This window comes from Scophthalmus maximus, chromosome 5, assembly GCF_022379125.1.
Source record: "Scophthalmus maximus strain ysfricsl-2021 chromosome 5, ASM2237912v1, whole genome shotgun sequence".
Taxonomy (NCBI): domain Eukaryota; kingdom Metazoa; phylum Chordata; class Actinopteri; order Pleuronectiformes; family Scophthalmidae; genus Scophthalmus; species Scophthalmus maximus.
In genome coordinates this window covers 14,387,446-14,410,023 of record NC_061519.1, presented here as the reverse complement: position 1 = coordinate 14,410,023, position 22,578 = coordinate 14,387,446, and the positions used below count along the sequence as shown (strand labels likewise).

General features: G+C 44.3%; 1 protein-coding gene across 2 annotated transcripts; it reads right to left on the bottom strand.

The window, feature by feature from the left end:
• Positions 1-94: 94 nt before the first annotated feature.
• Positions 95-14,332, bottom strand: itga6b (integrin, alpha 6b). Of its 2 annotated transcripts, XM_035635863.2 has the most exons (26): positions 14,049-14,331; positions 8,476-8,603; positions 8,291-8,370; positions 7,285-7,546; positions 7,061-7,192; positions 6,728-6,941; positions 6,395-6,588; positions 6,182-6,279; positions 5,852-5,979; positions 5,680-5,769; positions 5,483-5,544; positions 5,152-5,321; positions 4,914-5,054; positions 4,691-4,806; positions 4,304-4,460; positions 4,099-4,182; positions 3,936-4,015; positions 3,717-3,794; positions 3,528-3,630; positions 3,245-3,415; positions 2,971-3,072; positions 2,742-2,852; positions 2,261-2,359; positions 1,810-1,935; positions 1,511-1,591; positions 829-967 (listed from the first exon to the last, which is right to left on the bottom strand). In XM_035635863.2, the coding sequence occupies exons 1-25, from the start codon at positions 14,213-14,215 to the stop codon at positions 1,523-1,525; spliced, it is 3,162 nt and encodes a 1,053-aa protein (XP_035491756.1). In that variant the 5' UTR covers positions 14,216-14,331; the 3' UTR covers positions 829-967; positions 1,511-1,522. The 2 variants fall into 2 exon arrangements, with proteins under 2 accessions (XP_035491755.2, XP_035491756.1); XM_035635862.2 differs by lacking the exon at positions 1,511-1,591 and having other exon boundaries at positions 95-967; positions 14,049-14,332.
• Positions 14,333-22,578: the final 8,246 nt, after the last annotated feature.

Sequence of the window (22,578 nt, the reverse complement as noted above, 5' to 3'; positions counted from 1 at the left end):
CTGCCTTAAACTCATTAGTTTTAACTCATCACCTATGTTTCATTTACACCTGGTGTCCATATACTCAGTAAATACAACGCACTGAACACATGTATATAACAAAAACATTTTTATTCAAGAAACTGTTTGCTCTAAATTTAGTCCTTTTTCAGAGCCAGTGAATTAAAGGTGGATTCCGCAGAGACTGTGCAGTAAGTTTACAGAATATTTAATAACTGTTAAGCTGCAGTTAATTGGGAACATACAATCTGAGGCACCTTGAGACTGAAATACAAACCAATTGATCAACATTCAAGCAAGATGCTCCGTCTTAAACATTGGGGTGGATGCATTGTAGTTGACAAAAAGTTGCCTGTGAATATATACATTGCATGATTCTTTGGCCTGTAGAGCACGTAACAAAGCACTCACGGAGAATAAATACAAACAATTCTGCAAAACGTTTTTTTTAAATGTACAAAAAGTGTAAATCCCTCCCTCACCCAGTCAACACTGTCCACAGTCAATGTTCAAAAACAAGCAGTAAAGCTGTGACACACAAACCGCAGTTGTGCAGGACCATCTCCCACACTGCAACTCTCCTTCCAGTGATTCATTCAGACTCTCTGAGATCAATCAGCCCTTTAAGCAGAATGTGTGATGAAGTATTTAAGTTTTAGAAAAAAAAAATTGTTTTTTTTAAGGATTTTGTTTCTTGATATTTACAGTCCAAGCTGTGCAAAGATGGGGCAGGAAAAACGACACCAGTGAAATTGGGAGTTCAGTTGAAAGTGACAGGAATCTGTATTGAGTCAGATTTCTGTTAAGAATAATGTTCGCTGTCGTGCCAGGTAGTAATCCAGGGCTTCTTTTCCAGGTTGTCCCAGTTACCATTTCCAGTGTTTATTGCCCTCTCCTCCCGTTTGATCCAAACCGCATTGTAACTGGGAACCTTGTCTTCATATATGGCAAGATTAAAAAAGCCACACTGCAGACAAGGAAGGAAAACAAAATTAATCTTTTTGTTTGAAGAAAAGGCTATTTAGAGAAAACTTGGAGAAAGCAAAAGAAGGCTGGTGTGAAATTTCATGTCATCCGTCTGTCACACAGGCAAGAGCTGAGATGCAGTGAATCTTACAAGAGGTGCAGCAAAGCCACTTGTGCTCCTCGTAAAGAAAGGACACTGTTCTAATGCCCCTGTTTTTAATTGGAGAGAGTGAGAAACCTTCAGACACAAGTGCCATGTGCAATAGCAAAAAGAAAGAAAGTGAAAATGGAGGAGGAACAAAATCTAAAAGATGCAGAGCAGCCCCCCACGATGCAGCCATCACCTCCCCTGGTCATGCGGTTAAACTGTAATGATCCACACATATAATCATGTGAAATTCTTTTAGGCAGGAAAAAATCTGTCAGCTTTTATAATAGCAACCCGCCACAGTGTGAGAGTTGCCCACTGCCTGCTTAATACTAAAAAAGAGTTAGAAGCAAAAAAAGAAGTTTCACTCATTCATGGCAGGCCGGGTAATTTTACCCTCTCTCTTTTTTACGCATTTGACGTCAGTGTCTCTTTTTCTGGTGGCTCCTCTTTATTCTTTTTTCCAAAGACTCCACACTGAGGAGAGGCAAATTGTTAGAGGACGTGTTATGTAAACCCACAGCTGTTTTGTAAATGGTGCTTTACAGACTAGACTCGAAGTTCAAAATTCAAATCTTATGAAACATTTTTCCTGTTAAAATCATCAATCAAGAAGGTAGGGTTACTGTATGTGTATGTAGGTGTGTGTGTGTGTTTAGCAGCTTCGGGGCAGCGGGTGTATCATTCGGTGGTACCTTCCAGAGAAGGAAAGCCAAAAGGCCCAACAGCAGCAGCAGGAAGAGGATGGACAGCACTATGATCCACCACGGTACTCCTCCATACTGAGCTGCAAGCATCTCTGGGAACACCGTCAGTCTCGCCTGCGGAACACAATACAGTGGCGGGACAAAGGTATTTTAAAATGTGTTTTCCATCCCGGAACCTGCGGTCCACAGACAAGGGTCTGCTCTCCATCCCCCGCCCCAGACTGCCCAGCTGTTAACCAAGGCCTACAATCCCCCAGGACTTCTGTTTGTGCGTGTGTGTTGGTGTGAATTGTAAAACATCCTCGGGTCCCTTGAAAGGCACTGTATAAAATGAAGGCATTATTATTATTATCTCTATATCTTTACACCAGCAGAGGTTTCTCTGTCCAGGCACAATCCACATCATCTCAGTTCAGAACTGTCACATATGTTTCTTTACCTGTGTCTCTGCATTTTTCAGGAATGTGTTCTTTGATGTGCTGTCCACGTGCAGAGAGGCCTTCACTATCACCTCCACGTGATGCATCTTGGAATAGTCCTGCAGTCAGAAGGTATGAGAAGATCAAGTTAAGATGTTGTCGGGACGTTATCAATGAAAAAACGCAAAAACAAACCAACGAATTTGCTGCAATAATCATTGTCCCTTTAATTTGAAAAAAATAAATAAATAGTGTAGAGATCATTCTGTGTCCAAGGCAGCCTACAAAGATAGAAAAGCAATAATTCAAAATTTTACCTAAAGCAGAGTCGAGCTTGTACAGTCCCTCATAAAACTGTACAGCTGATTTTATGGTGCTGCAAACTTAATACCGCTCTAGTATGAACAGATTCAAATGTAACCGTTATATATTTACATTTTAAAAGTTAATAATGAATCATTTAAAAATTCAGTTTATACTGATCTCTTTTCACATCGTTACCTTGATGAAGGTGCTGTTCCAGAGGCGAGAGTGGACCGTGATGACTGCATTACTGTCCAGGCCCCGCAGGGGGCACTTGATGGTCACACATTGTGCCCCGTTGTCACAGGACTATCGACATAGAAGAGAGTACAACTCACCACTGGATTCCTCTACAACAGGTAGTAAGTGCACAAGAAAAATAGTATAAAACAATGCAATAGAATAGAACTCGGTTGTGTGTAGTTACCAGAGCTATTGACTCCTTGGTCTCAGTAAAACGGGAAAGGGTGCCCTCATCACTTCTCTTGGAGCTTCCTGCTGATCTCCTTGCTCTGGTACTACTTGGTTCCTTAAAGCAAAAAGTACATTCAACTACTAAACATGTGTCAACGTCTTTATTTGTCCAAGTCAATATGGATCTGAATATAAAATATATATAAAACTTTTTCACTTGAGGTTTCTCAAGTGAAAAAGTATTCATGCGAGTGACCATTTCACATTAGTGTGATGTTCGCACTGACCAGCCCAAGGCTGTTGATCTCGTCTTTAGGGGAGCAGTCTAACTTGTCCACTCCAGTGGAGCTGATCTTCATCAGGTAGAGCAGCCGCTTGCCCTGGGTCGTCCCCTTTGGCCACATGATGTTGAGGGAGGCGCTGCCAAAGTCTTTCAAGGGCTTTCCCAGGTTGATTATCTGCAAAACAAGTGCTCTCCTCAGCTGATGATGTATTGATTATCTCACTAAAAAGCTAATGTGGACGGTGCGTTAGAAGTGAATTCTGATCAAGTGGACCCCCTGTACTCACTCTGAACTGATGTGTGATGGCAATGCCAGTGTCACTTTCAGTCTTCATGGCTCGATCGTCTTTGGCCTCTCCTGAAAAGTAAACCTGGGACGGCTGGATTTGTCTGGAAAGACAGAAATGTGCCCTTAGAGGTGTGAGGCTGTGCATAGTTCTGTGTTTTTTGCATGTGTGTGTGTGTGTGTTTCTTACCCTGTCACAGACAGCTGCAACATGATGGCCACCTTTGCCTTTGCTTTGACAGGAGCTATGTTCTGCTGGTCGCTTGTACTATCAGATCAGAAGTCACACACAGGTTCACACAGACATTAGTGCCTCCAGGAGCGTGTGTGCCGATCAACCACTTGACTATGGAATCAATGTTTTTCTTGCTGTTTGTTCCGCAGGATTTACAAGCTTAGATGTACTTACGTATTAAACTGGAGATCAATCTCCAGTTCAGTCGTACTGACAGAGATGCCTGCTGTACCCAAAATAATGTAGATGGTCGCCTAGATGCACAAAACACACGTTTATTAATGACACTTGTTTTGCAGAGGGAGGTGAATGGGGCCAAAAGGGGATTTTCTCTCACCTTTGAGTCACGTTTGAAGGGGTTTCCCAGGTCACAGTCCAACTTAGAACCATCTTTATTGGCTCTGCAGGTGACATGCCGATCCTGAAATTGATAACAAGTCTTAGTGTGTGTGTGTGTGTGTGTGCGTGCGCGCGTGTGTGTGTGTGAGAGAGAGAGAGAGAGAGAGAGAGACAGAGAAAGAGAGACCAAAAGGGAGACTTACACTAGGAGGAACAACGTAAGTAGAGTAGGCCAGGGAGCGCGGGAAGGAGGCCGCCAAAGAGGCTTCATGTGCGTCGTCTCCATTGAGGTTTGTTACCGTGACCTCCAAGGCGATGTCATTCTGATTGCTGAGCGAGATCAGGGGCATGCCATTGTCCCTTTAGAAGCCCAAAATTTATGACAAATTTAAGACATATCCCATAGTAGAATATGATACAGCAAAACCGTTTGTGTGTGTGTGTGTGTGTGTGTGTGTGTGTGTTTGTGTCTGTGTGTCTGTGTGTGTGTGTGTGTGTGTGTGTGTGCGTGCGTGCGTGCGTGCGCGTGCGTGCGTGCGTGTGTGTGTGTGTGTGTGTGAATGTGTGTGTGTGTGTGTGTGTGCTCTTACAGTTCTAATGGAACAAACGTGTCTTTGTCAGTCGCCCTGTGGCCGTAGCGATATTCCACCTGCAAGTTGCTCTGGCAAACGTTGTCTATGCCACAACCTTCCTTCAGGAAATGCACCTACAAACCATACAATGTAACAAGCAGAGTCAGTGGGAACATCTGCTGCACGTCGATCAAAATCTATCCTCCGATGAGTTCATACACTGTGTGCCATGCGTGCCCACCTGTGATCGGGTTGTCATCGGGTCTCTGGGGTCCAGGACAGGTGCCAGAGAAGCCGAGCTCTGCCTGCGTTTACGCTTGGCTTCCTGGATGTCCACAGACACGTCGATCGGGATCCCGCGCAGCTTGTCTCGAATATTTTCCTGTGGTACGACAACATCACACGCAGCATTACGCAACCACCCACAACGCACTGTGCTCAGGAGAGAACGGAGACATTTTTCCAGGGAGAGTGACTACCTGTATGGCAAGTTTACGTGTTACACACTGTTTTGCCCCTTTGCTGTTCATGGTGATGGTCCCTTTGGATTCATAGACTTTGTCAGAGGCGGAGGACCCAATGAAGGTCCCCCTGTGAATGAGACCATCCCGCGTAAGGTCAGCGTCCGCCACCAGGGAGTACACCACCGCTGCATGAAACAGAAATATAAACAATGAGAGATAAATACAGAAAATATTGTGCAGGGCTTTAACAATTACTGTGTATCATTCTCATTATATTACTTGTTTCTTCATGAAGAAAAAAGATAAAGAATTGAACTTTTATCTAGAAAAATGTGCATCAGCTTACTCAGTTTGGGAGCGTAGCTCTTGGGGTTGGCAGTGTAGGTGAAGCATGCCTCAATATCCAAGCTGGAGACACAGTTTTTTTTAATCATTTAAATAAAAGATGGTTCTTGTTGAAAGTCACATTTATAGACCATTTATTAGCTTCTCTCAAAAGTATAGTAATTCCCATTTCACACAACAGCCAAAAACAGAACGCACCAGAAGCTGCTGCCACAGTTCTTCTTGGTAAGGTCGATTTCCTTCGGTGAGAAATTGATTTCTTTCTTGATGTTAATAACGGGACGGGATCTGGGAGGAGCACACTCAGTGAGCATCTCAGTAAACATGACGAGAGTCACACACGGGCAGATTAATGCAGCGGTTTACTCACTTGTAGACAAAGACAGAGTCCGAGAGGGATCCGACAGCCAGGTCAGGGTAGGAGTTCTTATCCAGATCCATGTTGCCTGCCAAAGAGTAGCCAAACATCCTAACACCTAAAGGCTTGCCTGACAGCACCTGGATCAAGATGAACAAATGTATAAACCTATATGCATCAGGAGCATGATTATCAAACCGATTTATACAACTTTTTTGTGATTGACAGGATATTTTGGGTTTCTTAGATGCGAACAATACTCAAAAAGACACATTTAAACACGTCTTGTATATTTTTCTCAACCTGACACCCGGCCCACCTCACAGAACTCAAATGTATTACCTGTAAAGCTTTTTTAGAGCTGAGACCTGTGGCGGATCCGCTGTAGATGTAAACATTCCCTGAACCCTCGTCCGCATAAGGAGCTCCGACGGCAAAATCTGTCACAGAGAGGGACAATGGTGTCTTGCAGTGTGGTTTTACAGGCACATATATTTAACTCAAAAGGGGGCCAGCCGACAGTGGGATGCATATGTACATGCGCAGCAGCCTCACCATGGTAACCATCCAGATTGATGTCTCCCAGGCTTTCCACAGCCAGGCCAAACATGGAGTCCATAGGTCCGTCTATTCTGGTTGGTTTGACTTTGTTCCAGTCTCCTGCTTGGTTGACATAGACGTAGACGGCTCCACCGATTTTTCCATCCTTCTCAAAGTACTGAGGGGCTCCCACAACTATGTCCTGCCAACTAACAAACAACAGCATTACACATTTGTGAGGATATAGTAACAATGGCTGATCTGAAGCTGTGTGTGTGTGTGTGTGTGTGTGTGTGTGTGTGCGTGCGTGCGTGCGTGCGTGCGTGCCTTTCACCCTCCGTCACTCACCCGTCCCCGTTGAGATCCAGCACAGCCAGATCGTAGCCGAAAGACGAGGCCAGCCCTTCGCCTTCCAGCGTGTACTCTCCGACCAAGCTTTTGCTTAAATCCAGGCCTATCTTCATCAGCACCACCGCCCCGCTGTGGTTTGCCCTGGGAGCTCCCGCCACCACTGTCAGATAACCCTTCTTGGTCAAACTCCTCCCTGAGTCCAGAGAGAAGCCTGAGAGAAAGAGACAAAGGAATGCTTGCTTACATAGTAAGAGGACGACCAGGCACTTGTAATAGGCATCTTTATGTAATTTGAACAACTGGAGTCACGGTGAAGATTGAGCGTTTTACCCAGGTAGCTGTTGGCAGGGGCAGGGACCAGGTTGGGGTTCTTTTCACTCTCACCTCCCGTCTCAAAAGGACCATCATCAAAGATGCCCTGATCTACTAAGCTCAAATTTCTTTGTTCTAACCGCACCACGCCTTAAAGAAAGGAGCAGAGAAGAGATAAGATAAGATTGGGATGGAATTAATTTGGAATAGATTTTATTTAATAAACACACGCATTAGACTACCTCTCCAGTTGTATGCTCCAGGAGCCCCGAAGATGAGGTAGTGGTAGTCCTTGTCGAATGTGGCAGAGAGGCCCTGTTGGCAGGAGCCGAACATCTCGTGGCCTCTGGCCCGACGGTCACAAAAGTGCCAATCACCTCCTTCTTCTTCCAATCCGGGACTGATTTTCAAGTTCTGACTCAGCACGTAGCAGCGGCCGAGAATGTCCCGGGACGCCATGGCACTGTTCACATTGGCCCGTCGCTGGTAGCGATGGGCACAGGTCTACCAGGGACACAGAGACTGATAGTTGAGTTGACATGATGAGATTTAGTTGCCTTGTATAAGTGGAACAGAAACGGGGGTCAAGTTGCTTTGTTAATTTGAACAGATAATCTCACTGTGATCTCTTTTTTTCCAGAGACACCTGCTCACAAGAATGAAACAAATCCATGTGTAGAATAATCATGGATTGACAGAAAAACGAAAAAGTATCAAACAAAAGACACAAACGTTGGCTGCCACTAACATCTCAGACAGAGGAGTTTCTGTTTCTCTCTGCTTCATATCAATGTGAAATGAAGATCATTGGGCTTTGGACTATTGGTCCAACAAGACATAAGGAGCATTTTTGTTGTCCTGATCTTTGCACAAACAGGTACCTATGAACCAAAAGACATGTATGATTTAATCCTAGTCAATGCCCCAAGGTTTCCAGGGTTTTCCTTGGACTCTGGGGAAATTTAATGTGCAATTTCAGACTTTGCAATGGCTAGAAATGTACTGAGTATTCAAAAAACATAATAGATTAATAGACAATAAAAAACAGCCCTTAGCTGCAGCTCTAAAAGTCTGTATCAGTTACCATATCCATTATTCAACAGATGTACAGAAATAAAAAAAAATAAAAAAGTTATGTTAGTTTTTTAAAGTAGATGTCTGTTGATATAAAGGGAACAGTGAGGAAAACGTGTCCATAATAATGAACTGAACTTGTTCATGGTCAGATACAAAAACAAACAGTCTTACCACAATCTTCCCTCCTGGCCCCTGACTGCTGACTGACACTCCCATCCACTGGTTCTCTTTGCTTTCTGAGGTTAAATCCTCTTTATGGAGACAGAAAAAAGGCAGAAAGACAATACTGTGAATCAGTATTCCTGGCGAGAGGGGGAAAAAAAGGGTCTAAAAAAGCCTGAAACATGTTATTTCACCTTCATCATCAAAGTTAACTCTGACGCAGCTGGTTGAGATGGAGCTCGTGTCACAGCTGTAGAGGCCTCCTGTCACTTTAGCCTTTTGACCTTTTGTGGCTTTCGCTTTCGGGGCACCAACCAGCAGCCTGCAACACACACACACACACACACACACACACAAATCCATTTAACCGGACGCAATGTGCAGCTCAATCAAACACACATTGTAAAAGATGCTCTTCTGTCATCTGGGACTCCGAAGGAGACGCACTTCATTTCTTCCACTTGGGAACATTATATTATAATAATTCCGGTCTACTGTGTCACACAGCAGCCATATTCACACGCTCACAAACACACACACACACACAGGAAAACACACACACACACACACACACACACACACACATCCGCCGCCGAACTGATGTTCCATGTCCTCATGGTCCAACCGAGTCAAAGACCCCTTTCAAATGCCTGCTGGGGTTGATTGATCGGCTTTCTACTGTATCTCTCTCCACGCGCACGCATGCACGCACGCACGCACACACACACACACACACACACACACACACACACACACACACACAAAGGCTGCCTTTATGGACCAAGGACAAGGGTAAGTGCCACACTCAGGCCTTGACGATGGGCACCCAGTTCCCAGAGTTTTTTTTTCAAATACACACACCATCTGGAAGGGAATTTACAGACACATACATACTGTAGAGTCAGAGCAAAGAGCCGTGGCCACAATGTGATCAGCATGTTCTCAGCCACGACCTCCACAGTCAGCACCGCAGAAACACACTGACTGCACGTGGGAGGAGGTTTCCAACTATAAAGATAACTTTTTAATTTACAGTGTAAATCAATGTGAATCCTGACTGCAGCAGGAGCGAATGGAGATTAGCAAAGGACAATAAATCTGTGGATGTGACATACAAAAATATGGCTTTTTTTTTCCCGGAGTCACCCACAGTCTCTGGATTTTGTCGTTATGACATGAATTTATAGTGTTTTGCGGGAGAGAAGATGTGATGTCCTTTGCAGTAAAAATAAGTCATCACAATAGCAACACACCCTTTCTGCGTGATGGACAAATACACACTGTTTATCCCATTTTAACCACTGGATTGGTTTGGCCTCGATTCAAAAACAAGAACACTGTAATTTGTGAAGTCTAATCCAGTTTTGTTTAGTTTTTTTTACAAGCGGAGCTACTGACACTTGACCGTTATAGTCTGGAGGAAATTCTCCACCTCTACATGCACCACTGTACCAAACAGACATGTTCTCACACTCTGAGAAATTGTTAGGGCATGTGCTGAAGATGAGCCTGATTCTAATGAGTCAAGCACTTCACTTCACTTGTGACTAACTGTGAATCCCAGATGCGCACATTTCCTCTCACATCATCCCCAGAGACACAGGAAGTTAAGAGAACAGACAGAAAGAGCTCTGCCGAGACCCACGAACCCTGGAAAAGGGGGTCACCATGTCTGCTGCATTAACAGAGGACGGACATTGTAGGTCCTACTTGTTCAACACAATCACTGAGTGGAAGTCATTCAGATGAGATGTTAACAATGATGCATTATATTAACATCATGTGACCGAATATGTTGACGAACTTAAACATGTCATTATTGAGATAGCAGAAAGTTGCACACGTTGCCTGCATATGATCCCAATCACAAAAAAAAACTTGTTTGATAATTTGAATTGGAAGCTAGTTCCGGTGGATATAATTCATCTTGAATGCTACACATTGTTGTTGTTATAATTCATTTTTCTTTTTTCACCATCAAAGCCTGAAGTGCTCACGTGATGTGTCAGGGACTGTCACTGTGGTGACCCCTGGACCTGCTGCTCCAGTCATAGTGAGCCAGCTGTTTATCCAATCATTCACCAGCAGTAGAGGAAGCCCCAACACACCGGAAGCACCGAGACAAACAGGGCAGAGAGAGTGTGTGTGTGTGTGTGTGTGTGTGTGTGTGTGTGTGTGTGTGTGTGTGTGTGTGTGTGTGTGGGCATGTGTGCGTTGACTTGTGAAGTAGATGGTTGCAGGGTCACTCAGACACACAGGCCGGCTCTCCCAGCGCAGAGTGACCATAACAGAGGCGTCCCGCTGACAGAGGTGTGTTGTGTGTGTGTGTGTGTGTCCGGGTAGTTTTTTTTTTGCAGAAAACTGGCAGACGGTCAGGGCACAGGCCCCGTTGCCAAGCAACAGCCAGTGGGACCCTATCAACTTCAAACTCCAAATAGGTTGCAGATCCACAGGTTCACGCCATGTGTTACCTAACTTCTCCCTCCATCAGTCTGCCAGGCTCGGGCCTGCTGATTGAATAACAGCTTTTGTTTTAGTGCCCAGATGTAAAATTGACTGATGTTGCTCTCAGCATTCTTTCAGCCGTCATGTCTTTCTTTTCTATGGTTCCTTTCTCTCTTCCTCTCTCTCACTTTGATGTTGGATAACCTGAACTAACCTGGAACTTTATACAGAGTCCATACAGACAGAGCAGAATTCAGCATCAAAACCATACAGTTCTTTCTCTTCTATCATATCCGGCGTTGACATTGACATGAGTTTTTTTTAAATGCTAGCATTTCTTGCTTTCTTCTTTTTTCACACCATGTCTTAAAATTCTTTACTGTTCATGCTCCATTTCTTTACAGACTGTATATTTCTCACAAACACACACACACACACACAATTTCACTTTCTCCCACTCGATCCAAGCGCTCCGACTTCCCTGAACCCTCACCCGACCTCCTCCTTATGCATTTGCACTTTCCCCTCTTGATTTTATTATACTCTCGACTCCATCTGGCCATCATGACTGACGGTGGAATGCGACATAAACACACACACACACACACACACGCACATGCATATACATGATCCTATTAGTGCCTGCCCTCTCCTGCAGGTACATGTAACATTCATTCCTGTAGGGCATAGAAGACAGCTGACGACTTTTCAGTAAGTCTGAATAAAAGCTGGCATCAATGGCTGGCAAAGGATTGTTGACTCACGGTGCACACCCAGCAGCCAAGAGACACACATGGGTGGGCACACACATACACACACACACACACATGCGCGCACGCACACTAACACGCACATCAACACACAACGTTCCAATGTACGTAAAAGAATGTAAGTTCAATTCAATTCAATTTTATTTGTATAGCGCCAAAACACAACATACATCGTCTCTAAGCCCACTACACAGTGAGATCGAGACCTCATCATTTTACATAGAAACCCCAACAGTTCCCACAAAGAGCAAGCAGGGAACTCTCACAGGAAAAGAAAGTCACTGTCAGAATCATTCCATCTATCTATTTCACATTTTTCCTTTTTGCTGCAGGTTAGGAATATTTATTAAGCAGCACAGTGAGCTCCCTGACACTCTTCCAAACGACTGACGACAAGGCAACGCCTCAGTGCGCACACATACACACACGCACGCACACACGCACGCACACGCGCACAAGGAGAGTGCATTCCTCCTCTGTAACAGCAATCGCTTCCAAACCAACATGGCTTCCTGCTTGAACATGTACACATGCATCCAGACCTGTGTTATAATGTAACAACACACACATGTTCTTAACTGTTAAGGCTCATCTTAACCTGATAGGAATGATACGGACAAGATTGTGATACAAAAACAACAACAACTATTTTGAAATATTTCAGTACTTTGATAATAGACTAGGGCAAACATTTCTACATCATCTACAATAAATGTGTAGCAGTAGAATAAGAAATGTGTACATACATTTAGGAACAGTGTAAAGTGAAATACTCAGGACTGAGTAATGACTCTGAGTCTTTATAGACAAGAATATCTTTCAGTGGGTATGCATGCCATGGGGACCGAAAGGCATTAGTTGGACAAATACTAAACGCTACTTGGTTTTGCCTGATCTATCTGACTGGTTACGGGACAGAAAAGCCTGTGCATTGTCGATACCGATCCGACACTAATCTGATGCAATCTTCTCCCCACTCGTAAAATAAAATATTAAAAATGCATTGTTCAGGATGCACTTTCCTTAACCTAGCCATCTAAAACCTCATACTCAACTGCGAAACAAATAATCAACTCCCCCTAAAGGAAGACATACATAGCCAGCAACATGACTGAGTTATGGAATACGGCTGTTTTATTTTTTCACAGAACTTTTGGCAGACTTTTTTGAACTGTAAACTGTTCATTAATTAAACAATAATAGATTAACATAAAAATATGATGCCGGAATGTCGTTCAAGGCTTAGTAGATACATAAATAGGCATTTGTTTGGTATGTTTACTGTAATGTATCTGATAGGATTTTACTTCTTATTGCTTCCGATATCCGATCGAGCCATTTTGGCCAATATTGCCCCGATACCGATATGGAATATCGGATCGGGACATCCCTAGTTAATAGCAGAATAATTACCAATTCATGAGGGCGCAGGTTGTCAAATTTGCCCTGTGAGATGAGATGAGTCTTTCATTCCATACTACTACACCATTACCGTTCGAAGGGGAAATATTTGACTTCCTTACATTTAATCGGAGGATATACTTACACTGATTAGACTTGATATTACACAGAAAGTATGACGAGCCTGTGACACTTGAAACTACCAGACAATGCAGGATAGAAGGCAGTTGAAATTAGCTCCAACTCGTTCAATCTACAACTTTGAAATTCCACTTTCACACGGATACGTCCATACAATACAAATAACAATAATCCCATGACGTAACTATATAATACTGTATGTAACCTTCACAGGGGGACGTTTTTCTGCATTGAGCAAGATTTTCTTTGCCCCTGACACTTGAAATAAAATCTGCTACACTCCCTCCTCTAGTGAAGACTGTGGCGTTACCAAAAATATTTGAGGTACAGGCGAACGAAAAGCATATTTCCGTCCGGCTCATTTGGAAGTTTCCCAGATAGATTGAAGAATGTGTCCTCTCTGATTTAGGCCATTCCAACCAGCGACCACTTGACGGCACTTTGATGGCAGCAGGACAAGTCCCTCTGAATCAGTGGCCATAAAAACGCCAACAATGATTCAGAGAGGTGTTTTTGGACATGAATGCCAAGACTCTGCCTTAGTTTAAAACATACAAAATGAAAATAAACTGTGGGGGGGGAATAGAAAATCTACCGTGGTTGTCCAATTAAAAGAATGTTCGCAAATAAGTAACCTGGAAGGAAAAAGTAAAAAAGTAAAAAAGATTAACTAGGCCGTGGGTTAAACTCGGGCCAGGTACAGTCGACTGTATCATGAAGTAGAAGTCAACGGTTTGATTTCTGAGCCGATACGTCGCTGTTCTGAAATGTTCCCTGCCACATACCTGAACATGTTTGTTTGGTTTTTTTTGTTTGTTTGTTTGTTTTGTTTTCCCCCAATTTCTACCGTAAAGGCCTCACGAAGCCCGCTGCCCTCGACAGCGACCCGACGGGCGCCCGGTCGTCGGGCCCCTCTCCCCCGCCCCGGTCGTCCGACCTGCTCGCCGGTCGCTCGCGAGCGCCTGACATCCGCCCTTTCACAATAAAAGCCCGCGCGCGATGTGCCTCACATTCTCTTGTCCTGCGGCTCCAGCTGCCGGTGCAGCGCGAGCGAGAAGCCGAACAGGCTGCCCGGCTCCCCGCTCTTCCGCTGGACGTGCTCCGTGTCCAGGTTGAACGCCTCGCATCCCAGCAGGCCGACGAGCAGCCACAGCGCACGGGTGAGCGGGGCCGCCATGCGACGCGGACGGGAAACGAACAAGAGAAACTCCTTCGCGCTGGCGACGGGCGAGTCCTCGCTGGAGGAGGTGCAGGGTGCGACTGGCGGACCGGCGGACTGCTGCGGGGGTTGACCGCGGTCCCCCGCGCTGCGGGGCGGCCCCGCCCACAGGCCCGTCTCGCCGCCGCCGCGCGCGCGCAACCCATCTCGGCGTTGTCAACGCGCACCTCGGCGGGAAGGGATGAATCCCCTCGTCATCCTGCGGCCGACCCACGCCGCGAACAAGCGGGAGCGGTGCGCGTCTGAGGCGGCGTCGGAGCCGTGAGACTGGACGGTCGAAAGAGGTTTGAAGATAATCCCAAATTTGGCGCTCGAGGGCCGCGCGGGCCACGGCTACGATTCCATCATCAGTCAATCAATCAATCAACGTTTATTCATATAGCATTCGTATAGCATGCTCAAGAAATAGCATACAATAGAACGGACCAAACAATACAACCAGACAAAGGTACATCTGAATAAGAACGTATTTAAGGTGGGGTTTGTTTCCAGCAGCGGCACCGGAGGCCCGGTCGGCCCACTTTTGATACCTCGACCGTGGGACTTCTGAAACAAGTTGAATAGATGGGGTTTAAAAATACGCAGCGACAGGTGGGTTTACAGCACATTAGCTGGCCCAGAAAATCAGAGTCAAGAACTACAACACGCCAGGTGTTCTCGCCCTGAGCGTGAACACGCTCCGGCCACGGGGCCTGCGTCTTGCCTACTGACTCTTTGGACGGGTCGCGGGGGAGACCAGAGGGAGCCGGAGGCCGGACGGGGGCCACAGGGCCGCACATTAACGCGCCCCCCTCACTTGCATGGTTTTCCAGGCATTCCATGAGACGCTGACCCCAAAGCTTGTCCTCGCAGCGCAGCGCGTCAGCAGACAAACGGGGGCTTTGTCTGCACACAGAGAAAGAGGGCAGGCGAGAGAGGGAGACGGAGAGGGGCACTGCCCACATACAGTAGGAAAGGCACAAATGATGGTGGCAGCGAGGGAAAAGGGCAGGGGGGGGGGAAGAATGTGGTGCTTTATACAGGTCTGTTATCTGCTCAAGTCTTCGGGAACAGGCTCTGGAATTAGCTCAGCTCTGTGATTCGAGATTACTTGGACAGCAAACAGAGGTTTACTACTGATCTTTGTCAGATTTTTATATTTGATCTCTACTCAACAGATGGGGAAAATAAGGGGGGGGTTGATTTGTATCGAAAAAGAGCATCAAATCCTCTCTCAATCAGATCAATCAAAAAGCTCTTTTTGTCCTGGTCAGTAACATGTTTGGCAGATGGGTTGATGATATTACTGTAAAATAAATGAAACTCTCTGTATCTTGTTCGTTTTTGCATCTGTAGGCTTTTTTCTGTGAGGTCTGGGCTGATGCTGTTCCAGGTCAGAGCAGCGGTTGGCTGAAGGCCCAGCAGTGATTTATGGCTCCGTCCGCACAAGGTCAAGAACAGGAACCAGACCTATCGCTGATAAGAACAGCGGTTTGAGGTTAGGTGTGTTAGCTTAGCTTTCCCTTGGCTTGTGCATTTCTTTGTGTGTGTGCGTGTGCGTGCGTGTGTGTGTGACACACATGCCACTTCCTCTGACTGAAATCCAGTCACAGCTCTCCCTTTGTTTCTGGTGTTTACCTTTTCAGCCTCATCCCTCCGTGGCCACTGATGTGTTTTTATGTCAGCCAAAACACATTATCTGATGTTTCTTTTTTAATTCAATCATCTATCCTCACAAACCACAGCCAACATCATTATTCTCCCTTTCCTTCTCCTCATCTTCCCCTGTCCACTTGGGAAATAAAATTCCCATTTCTTGTCCAGACTGAAGATCCCCCGCAGCTACAGTCGTGGCATCAATCTATTGTTTTTCAGGCGTGATACTCATAGTTACTAGGAACAAATCAGGAACTAACTACTACGTTAAAGGCAAGTAAACAAATAGTTTCTGAAGATATAATACATAGTGATAAGATACGTGAGAAAAGGCTGTTAAATAAACCAATAAGCTTGCTGTAACCATTTGAAACCAAAGTCAGTGATTAATCCTTAATAATCAACGATTCATGATTTTACTCAATCTTTAGCAAAACAAGCATAACTTTCCTGATCAGAATACTAATCAGAATCGGAAATACTGTATTGAACCATGGGGGGAAATTGGGTTTCGTTACAGTTGCTCCAACCAAGAATATAAATATATACAGACAGAAATGTAAAAATGTATAAGAAGGCTGTAAAAAAAAAGGAGTATGTAAAAACATGTTGATTATACTACAATATGTGTTCATATATTCACTGTAGGACAATATGTATATATAAACTACAATACTCTATATACAGTTTAAGTGTCTAAACTGTATAAGTGGTGTAAATTATTGGAATTAACTTTAGTCAGAATTAAGAAATGAGTCAAGCGTATTGGGCCTGTGTACAACATGGACAGTGTTACAACATAATGGGAACAAAAAAGACCAAACTCTCCTGGTGTGCTGAGGCAGAGGAATAACGGTGAAAGCATTTTTCTCTGACACACATGCATGTTGAAAATGCAGCGCCTGGACTCGCCCGAGCCACAGCCCCATATTTGTTCTTAAAGCTACCGCTACAGGTACACACACACCTGGGAGAACAAACGCACACTCACCTGAGGGTGTGGCCAGGTGTGTGTGTGTGTGTGTGTGTGTGTGTGCGTGTGTGTGTGTGTGTGTGTGTGTGTGTGTGTGTGTGTGTGTGTGTGTGTGTGTGTGTGTGTGTGTGTGTTTATGACAGTGTAGAAACATGTAGCCTTGGGATAGTCATATACAGACTCACACTCATGCATGCACAATCAGTTTCACAATCAAATTGAACTCCATACTCAGGAGCTTACACAACCGCGACACACCAGTGCGTCGCACTTTCCCTGAGCTCTATGTGTTATGTAAGCCTGTTAATATGTCAACAGCGGCTCGTCGCAGAGGTAATCCATGTGATTCAGATCGGACAAATGGATTCAAGATTCAAGATGTTGTATTGTCCCACAGGTTTTACCAGAACAACCGTGTGAAAAACTTCTACTGGGAAATTTGGGAAACTCCATTCAATAAAAAAGTATTTAAATACAGAACAATAAGAAGAGGTAGACAAAATGTACATTGATAGAATAAAATGTGAAGAAGCCGTAATCAGCTGAAAACCCAGAATGTCTTGAACAACAACCTAGTGCAGGGGGAGGATTAATGAGTCCGGCTGAATGAGCTCCTCTCAAGTTACAGTCGGCCTTTTGAGTCTGAAGAGGAAGGAACAGTTTGACATTTTGAAAAAATGTGGCTCTCTCAGCATGGCTGCAATCAAACGTGAGTGTGTGTGTGTGTGTGTGTGTGTGTGATACTCGTGAAAATCATGATTTTGAATGCCTTCGTTCAAGAGAAGGGATCTCTGACATGAACATAAAGGGTGAACCGGGTAGGGGCGGTGAGTGGTGCTGTGTGTGTCGTGTACTGTAACACCGAAAGAAAGAGGGATCAGTTAGCGATCAGGTGACATTGTGGGGACAAACGTCTAATTCACATTCTCCTGCGTGGAATCTCATATTCACAGTATTGATCCTATGTCTCAGTAGAACTTTTACCCTCATGGTTAAAACATGAACACACACACTCAAACACAATGCCAGCTGTAATAGATCATGTACCCATCTTATTGAGTGTGTTTGTTACAATCAATAAGGAGTAACTGGTGTCTTCTATTGTCCAGCAGTGCTGTAACACCCTCGGGATAATTGCAATCCCCCCTTTTGTACATTTACCTCGTGAATAAGCAGTGTGCGTGTGTGTGTCCCAGCCCTGGCCAGAGGATGTAACATGAGATGGCAGTAGTTATGGGAGGGGCCCTGGTTGCTGGTGGGCCCAGGTGTGTTGTGCTTTCAAAAAGATGTTAGCGAACCTCAAGTTCACTTTCAGTCTGTTCTGCTCGGGGGGGTGGTTCCCCCTGAGAGATTCAGTTCGGCGACAATCATTTGTCTCGGATTATAAAACATTCATTTAATTTCAAAAGCTGCAAAGTTGACCAGGCAACAAGAGCGAAAGTGGAGGAAACAATCTCAGGACAAGCTGAGAAAGAATATGGGCCAGGTCGTAAATATAACTCTCCCCATTCGCTGAGAGAGAAAGTTAAGTCCAAGTTGCCCCAGTAAAGCAGCTCAGTGGCAAATTGTAGAAGGAAGGTACAGCAGCACCCATATGTGAAAGTGTAGCAGCTGGATTCAATGGCAAAGTATTACAAGGAATATATACCTGAAAAATCGTTTAAAGATTTCTATGATGTGTAGTGTGATATAAGGTAGAGATAACTCTTCCCTGTTAACTCTGCTTCGTGGAACACACACACACACACACACACACACACACACACAGCTCATTTGCCACTGTTGAAAATAACTATGGTCTGTATGAAGGATCTGATTACTAAATGTGATGCTCGTTGCTCATTTGATTCTCTGTCCTCTCAGGATAGGCTACTCTCATATAGATACATACATCACGTTGTAGAATTGCATAGCATATCATCAGTGATATCAGTGTTATTGGCATTGTGTGAGCTCTGTCTCTGCAGTCTTTTGTTTTGGTGAAATTTTATTGAAGTAGATCAAAGAAGATGAGATTTTGGATGGGGGGGGGGGTTCCAGATGAATGAAGAAACAACACACCCATTCGCCTTTCAAGTTTATCTGATTGCGGCCAAATGTCTACACACACGTATGCACACACACACACACACACACACACACACACACACACACACACAGCTTAAAGGTATATTGCTTTTGTATAACCGTTTTTTCTCAGGTCCAAACACAGTGAGTTTGAATCTCAGAGGACGACGGCACCAGACAAACACCAATCATCAGAGACCTTTCAGAGCTGCCTCGGGGGGCGACACATACCATCCAACCACGCACGCACACGTGCACCCCTGCTCTTATTTTGGAAGTCAGCCTGTTGTGGAGACACAGGTAGGGTGTCAAGAGGAACAAAGAGACACACATAAGCCAAAGAGATACACCCGGGGAATCAGGGGATGTGTGGATAAGCTTTGCCTGTCTGTGACGTGACAGCCGCAGATCGCTCCTCCGAAATATTTCCACTTTTTAAAAAAAAAAAAAAAAGACAAAAGGCATTCCTGACAATGAAAACTGTCTGGAGGTTAAATGGAGAAAGTTTTCTACCTTGTAAGTGTCAACCAGTCTGGTGGCACGCGCACACACACACACACACACACACACACGCGCAGTCCTGCCCATTAACTATAACTTGTGACACACATATACGCTGTGACCCAATTATACTGGAAAACATCCCTTGTGTAAATGGGCTAAGAAGCCTTGTAGACTCATTAAGGACTGATTCCAGTAATCAGTGTCATCTGACCTCAATACCTCTTGGTATCCTATTAGCTGTTTGACAAAAGCTGAATCAAGTCTCCCACTGGACACAATCATATTTTCATGCTCGCTCAAGCTGCTGATATGACAACGGCACCATGACGTTCACATTTGTGGTTCTGTGAGCGTCTGTGGCTAAGGAGTTCGAGAGGTCGTCCACAAACCAGGGGGTCGGTGGTTTGATCCCTGCTTCCCCCAGCCCACATGCCGAAGTGTCCTTGGGCAAGATAGCAGCGCTGTATGACTGGATGAATGTCACTATATAAGCGCCATATGAATACAGCTCATATACCATTTTACAGGAAATATATTGACAACTATTGTATTAGTTCATTCCCATCTCAGAAATGAATTGTGCAAATATTGGTGAGAGCTTCACTTGCCACGTGACACAGAGAAGGCTATAGAAATGTCTGTTATTTCCCTCATTTCCAATTTTCTACAGTGTTGTGAAGAAGAGTACCTTCCACTGCAGAGATGTCCCGTGTGTTTACTCACGCAACATCGGCCTGCAGATACATGTCCTGCTACAGTGATTGTTCGATTCCAAGTAGCTAACTCAGCTGTTTCTTTTTAGGCCTAGGGTAACTCACTCATACTAGATTCAGAACATGCTCTTTGTGTGTGTGTGTGTGTGTGTGTCAGATCTGCTTCCACACGTCTATAAATGATGCATCACTTTGTTAAAGCCATAATTCCACAGGTCACCAAGGAAACCGAGAATTCCTGTGGTGCTCCTCAGTAAAGTCCCAGGTGAGTGTGATATATCACAGTTTCTCCTCACACACACACACAGTGATGCAGATATACACTCCTGGAATGCAAAATCTTGAGAGACACACAACATGTTAATCTACTAATTCAGTTACACAGTACTCAACAACATTGCTGCTAATGTTAACGTTGTTGTCAGATTTCAAGAGTCAAGACAATTCATTTTCATAGTAATCCTTTGAACTAGAGTCAGATTTTTTTAACACATTTGAATAATGGAAGTTATAGTATTTTCCAAAAAAAGTTACAATGTCAAAAGTAAAAGAAAAAAAGGCATGCCGTATGAATTCCTTCATACATTGCCAGCATGGCATATGGCCTAACCTTTCATCAGATTTCACTGAACTAGATCTCCGAGATGCCGTGCTGCATGAATACATAAGCAGGCGAGGGGTTCACGGGAGAAGTGAGAGGAGCGAGCGAGAATGAGTCCCAACATGGAGGCAACGAATTCATGAAAACAATCCAAAACACCTCACCCCGCCACTCCCTGCTCCTCCCTAAATCCTGTAACCTCTTACCCAACTCCCCTCCCCCTAATGTCCGCCCCTCTGCTTTCCTGCTTTGCCTCCTTGTCAATAACCTCTTATATGGTTTGCTTCAGATTTTTATGTCATGTTTGAAATGAAATGAATAAATGTCTACTAGTGTCCTCATTCACACACCACACACGCGCTTTTTGCAAAAAAACAACAACTTAAAAGCTAATTTCAGTTCAATACATTTGTACATTCAGTCCTGATCATTATGTGCCCCGAGTCAAATGAAATGATAAAAGGTGAATCATTTCCTGGCTGGTCATGATCAGATCCCAGATTAGCAAGCCCACCTTTATTTGTCAAATCTTTCCTGCCCCACCCTCGAACTAGCATTGACATGACACACACACACTCACGCACACAAGCTCAGACAGATGCACACGCTCAGCAGTACATTGGCAGGAAGTGAAAACACACCCTCCTGCCGGCTGGAATCCAATTTCTCCTGGGTTTTTTTTCTCGCCGAAGCATCGTCACTTAGTTACAGTCATCGTACCACAATAAAAAACACCAACTTTACATTACCCTCACACCACGGTAGACAGGCAGGCTGTTTGAGTTTTTATAAAAAAAAAAGTCTTTATTAAGATAAAGTGTGTAGCAGTCACTCATGCATTATCACTAACCATGCACACTGCAAACCGACTTCTATTCAAATTCACAAACCTGCAATTGGGGGGGGGGGGGGGTTAGCTGTGGCCAGGTAGCTGTGGATTTGCTGTGATCTCATGTGCTCACATAAGTTTTTGGTTTTTGAATCCACCTGCAGTTGAAAGATATTGACAGTAGAGAGGAATTGGAGAAATGTTGTGCCCGGAATTTATAACCCAGAGCTGCGCCGTCTGTCTCAACTTTCTGCAGATCTTTTTTTATTGTGAATGTGTTAGTTGTTAAACTGTCCCCTGCGTAGATTTTCAACAGTGATTAATTATTAACCTTAGTCCAGAATAATCTAACAGTGTTGACTTGACATCAAGAGACAGGCTGAGGTTTACGGCTGTGTCCCATATCATCGTGATTACCGACCACAAATTGTAGATGGTCAGATGCTGCGTGTTGGGCTGCTGCCCGTCAGAAGGAATGACTATATGTGAAGCCTCCAACGTGGAGGTTCAATTTCGTAAATCATGTGCTGCCACCTACTGGCTATACTTGACTTAACAGCGTGCCATTTCACAAAGAGAAAATAATTAAATTAACCTCATTAATGGATTAAAAAATTCCATTGCACAAAATGTCTTGAGACCCCTTGAGCATGACCCGCGCAGTTTGTTTTCTGGACGCCAGCTAGACATGAGGAGACCGAGGTCAAGACCTCTGTAATAGTTCTAGGAATAAAGAGGGTTTAATGATAAGGTAGCATTATTATATAGAGAATTATACGGCGTGTTAGGATATAGAGGATTAGATTATGAAGTTACCCAACTTTGATGCCAGGCTTTTGACTTTTAAGGACGATTCAGGCATATTTTAGACAAAAAATTCTAAATTTGATTTTTAGCAAAAAAGTTCATTCAAATAAAAGGGTGATAATCAACAATTCAACTGAACAGTAACATGACAAGGAATTTTATTTTTGTGATTTTATAAAAAAAAAAAAACAG

Bases quoted from the DNA above. Each gene is read 5' to 3' on its own strand.
- itga6b (XM_035635862.2), bottom strand. From the start codon at position 14,215: ATGGCGGCCCCGCTCACCCGTGCGCTGTGGCTGCTCGTCGGCCTGCTG. The intron at 7,547-8,290 runs GTAAGACTGTTT...TGTCCCTGGTAG, and splicing joins GGCCAGGAGGGAAGATTGTG to ACCTGTGCCCATCGCTACCA. The intron at 6,942-7,060 runs GTAAAACGCTCA...TCTTTCTCTCAG, and splicing joins CCCTGCCAACAGCTACCTGG to GCTTCTCTCTGGACTCAGGG.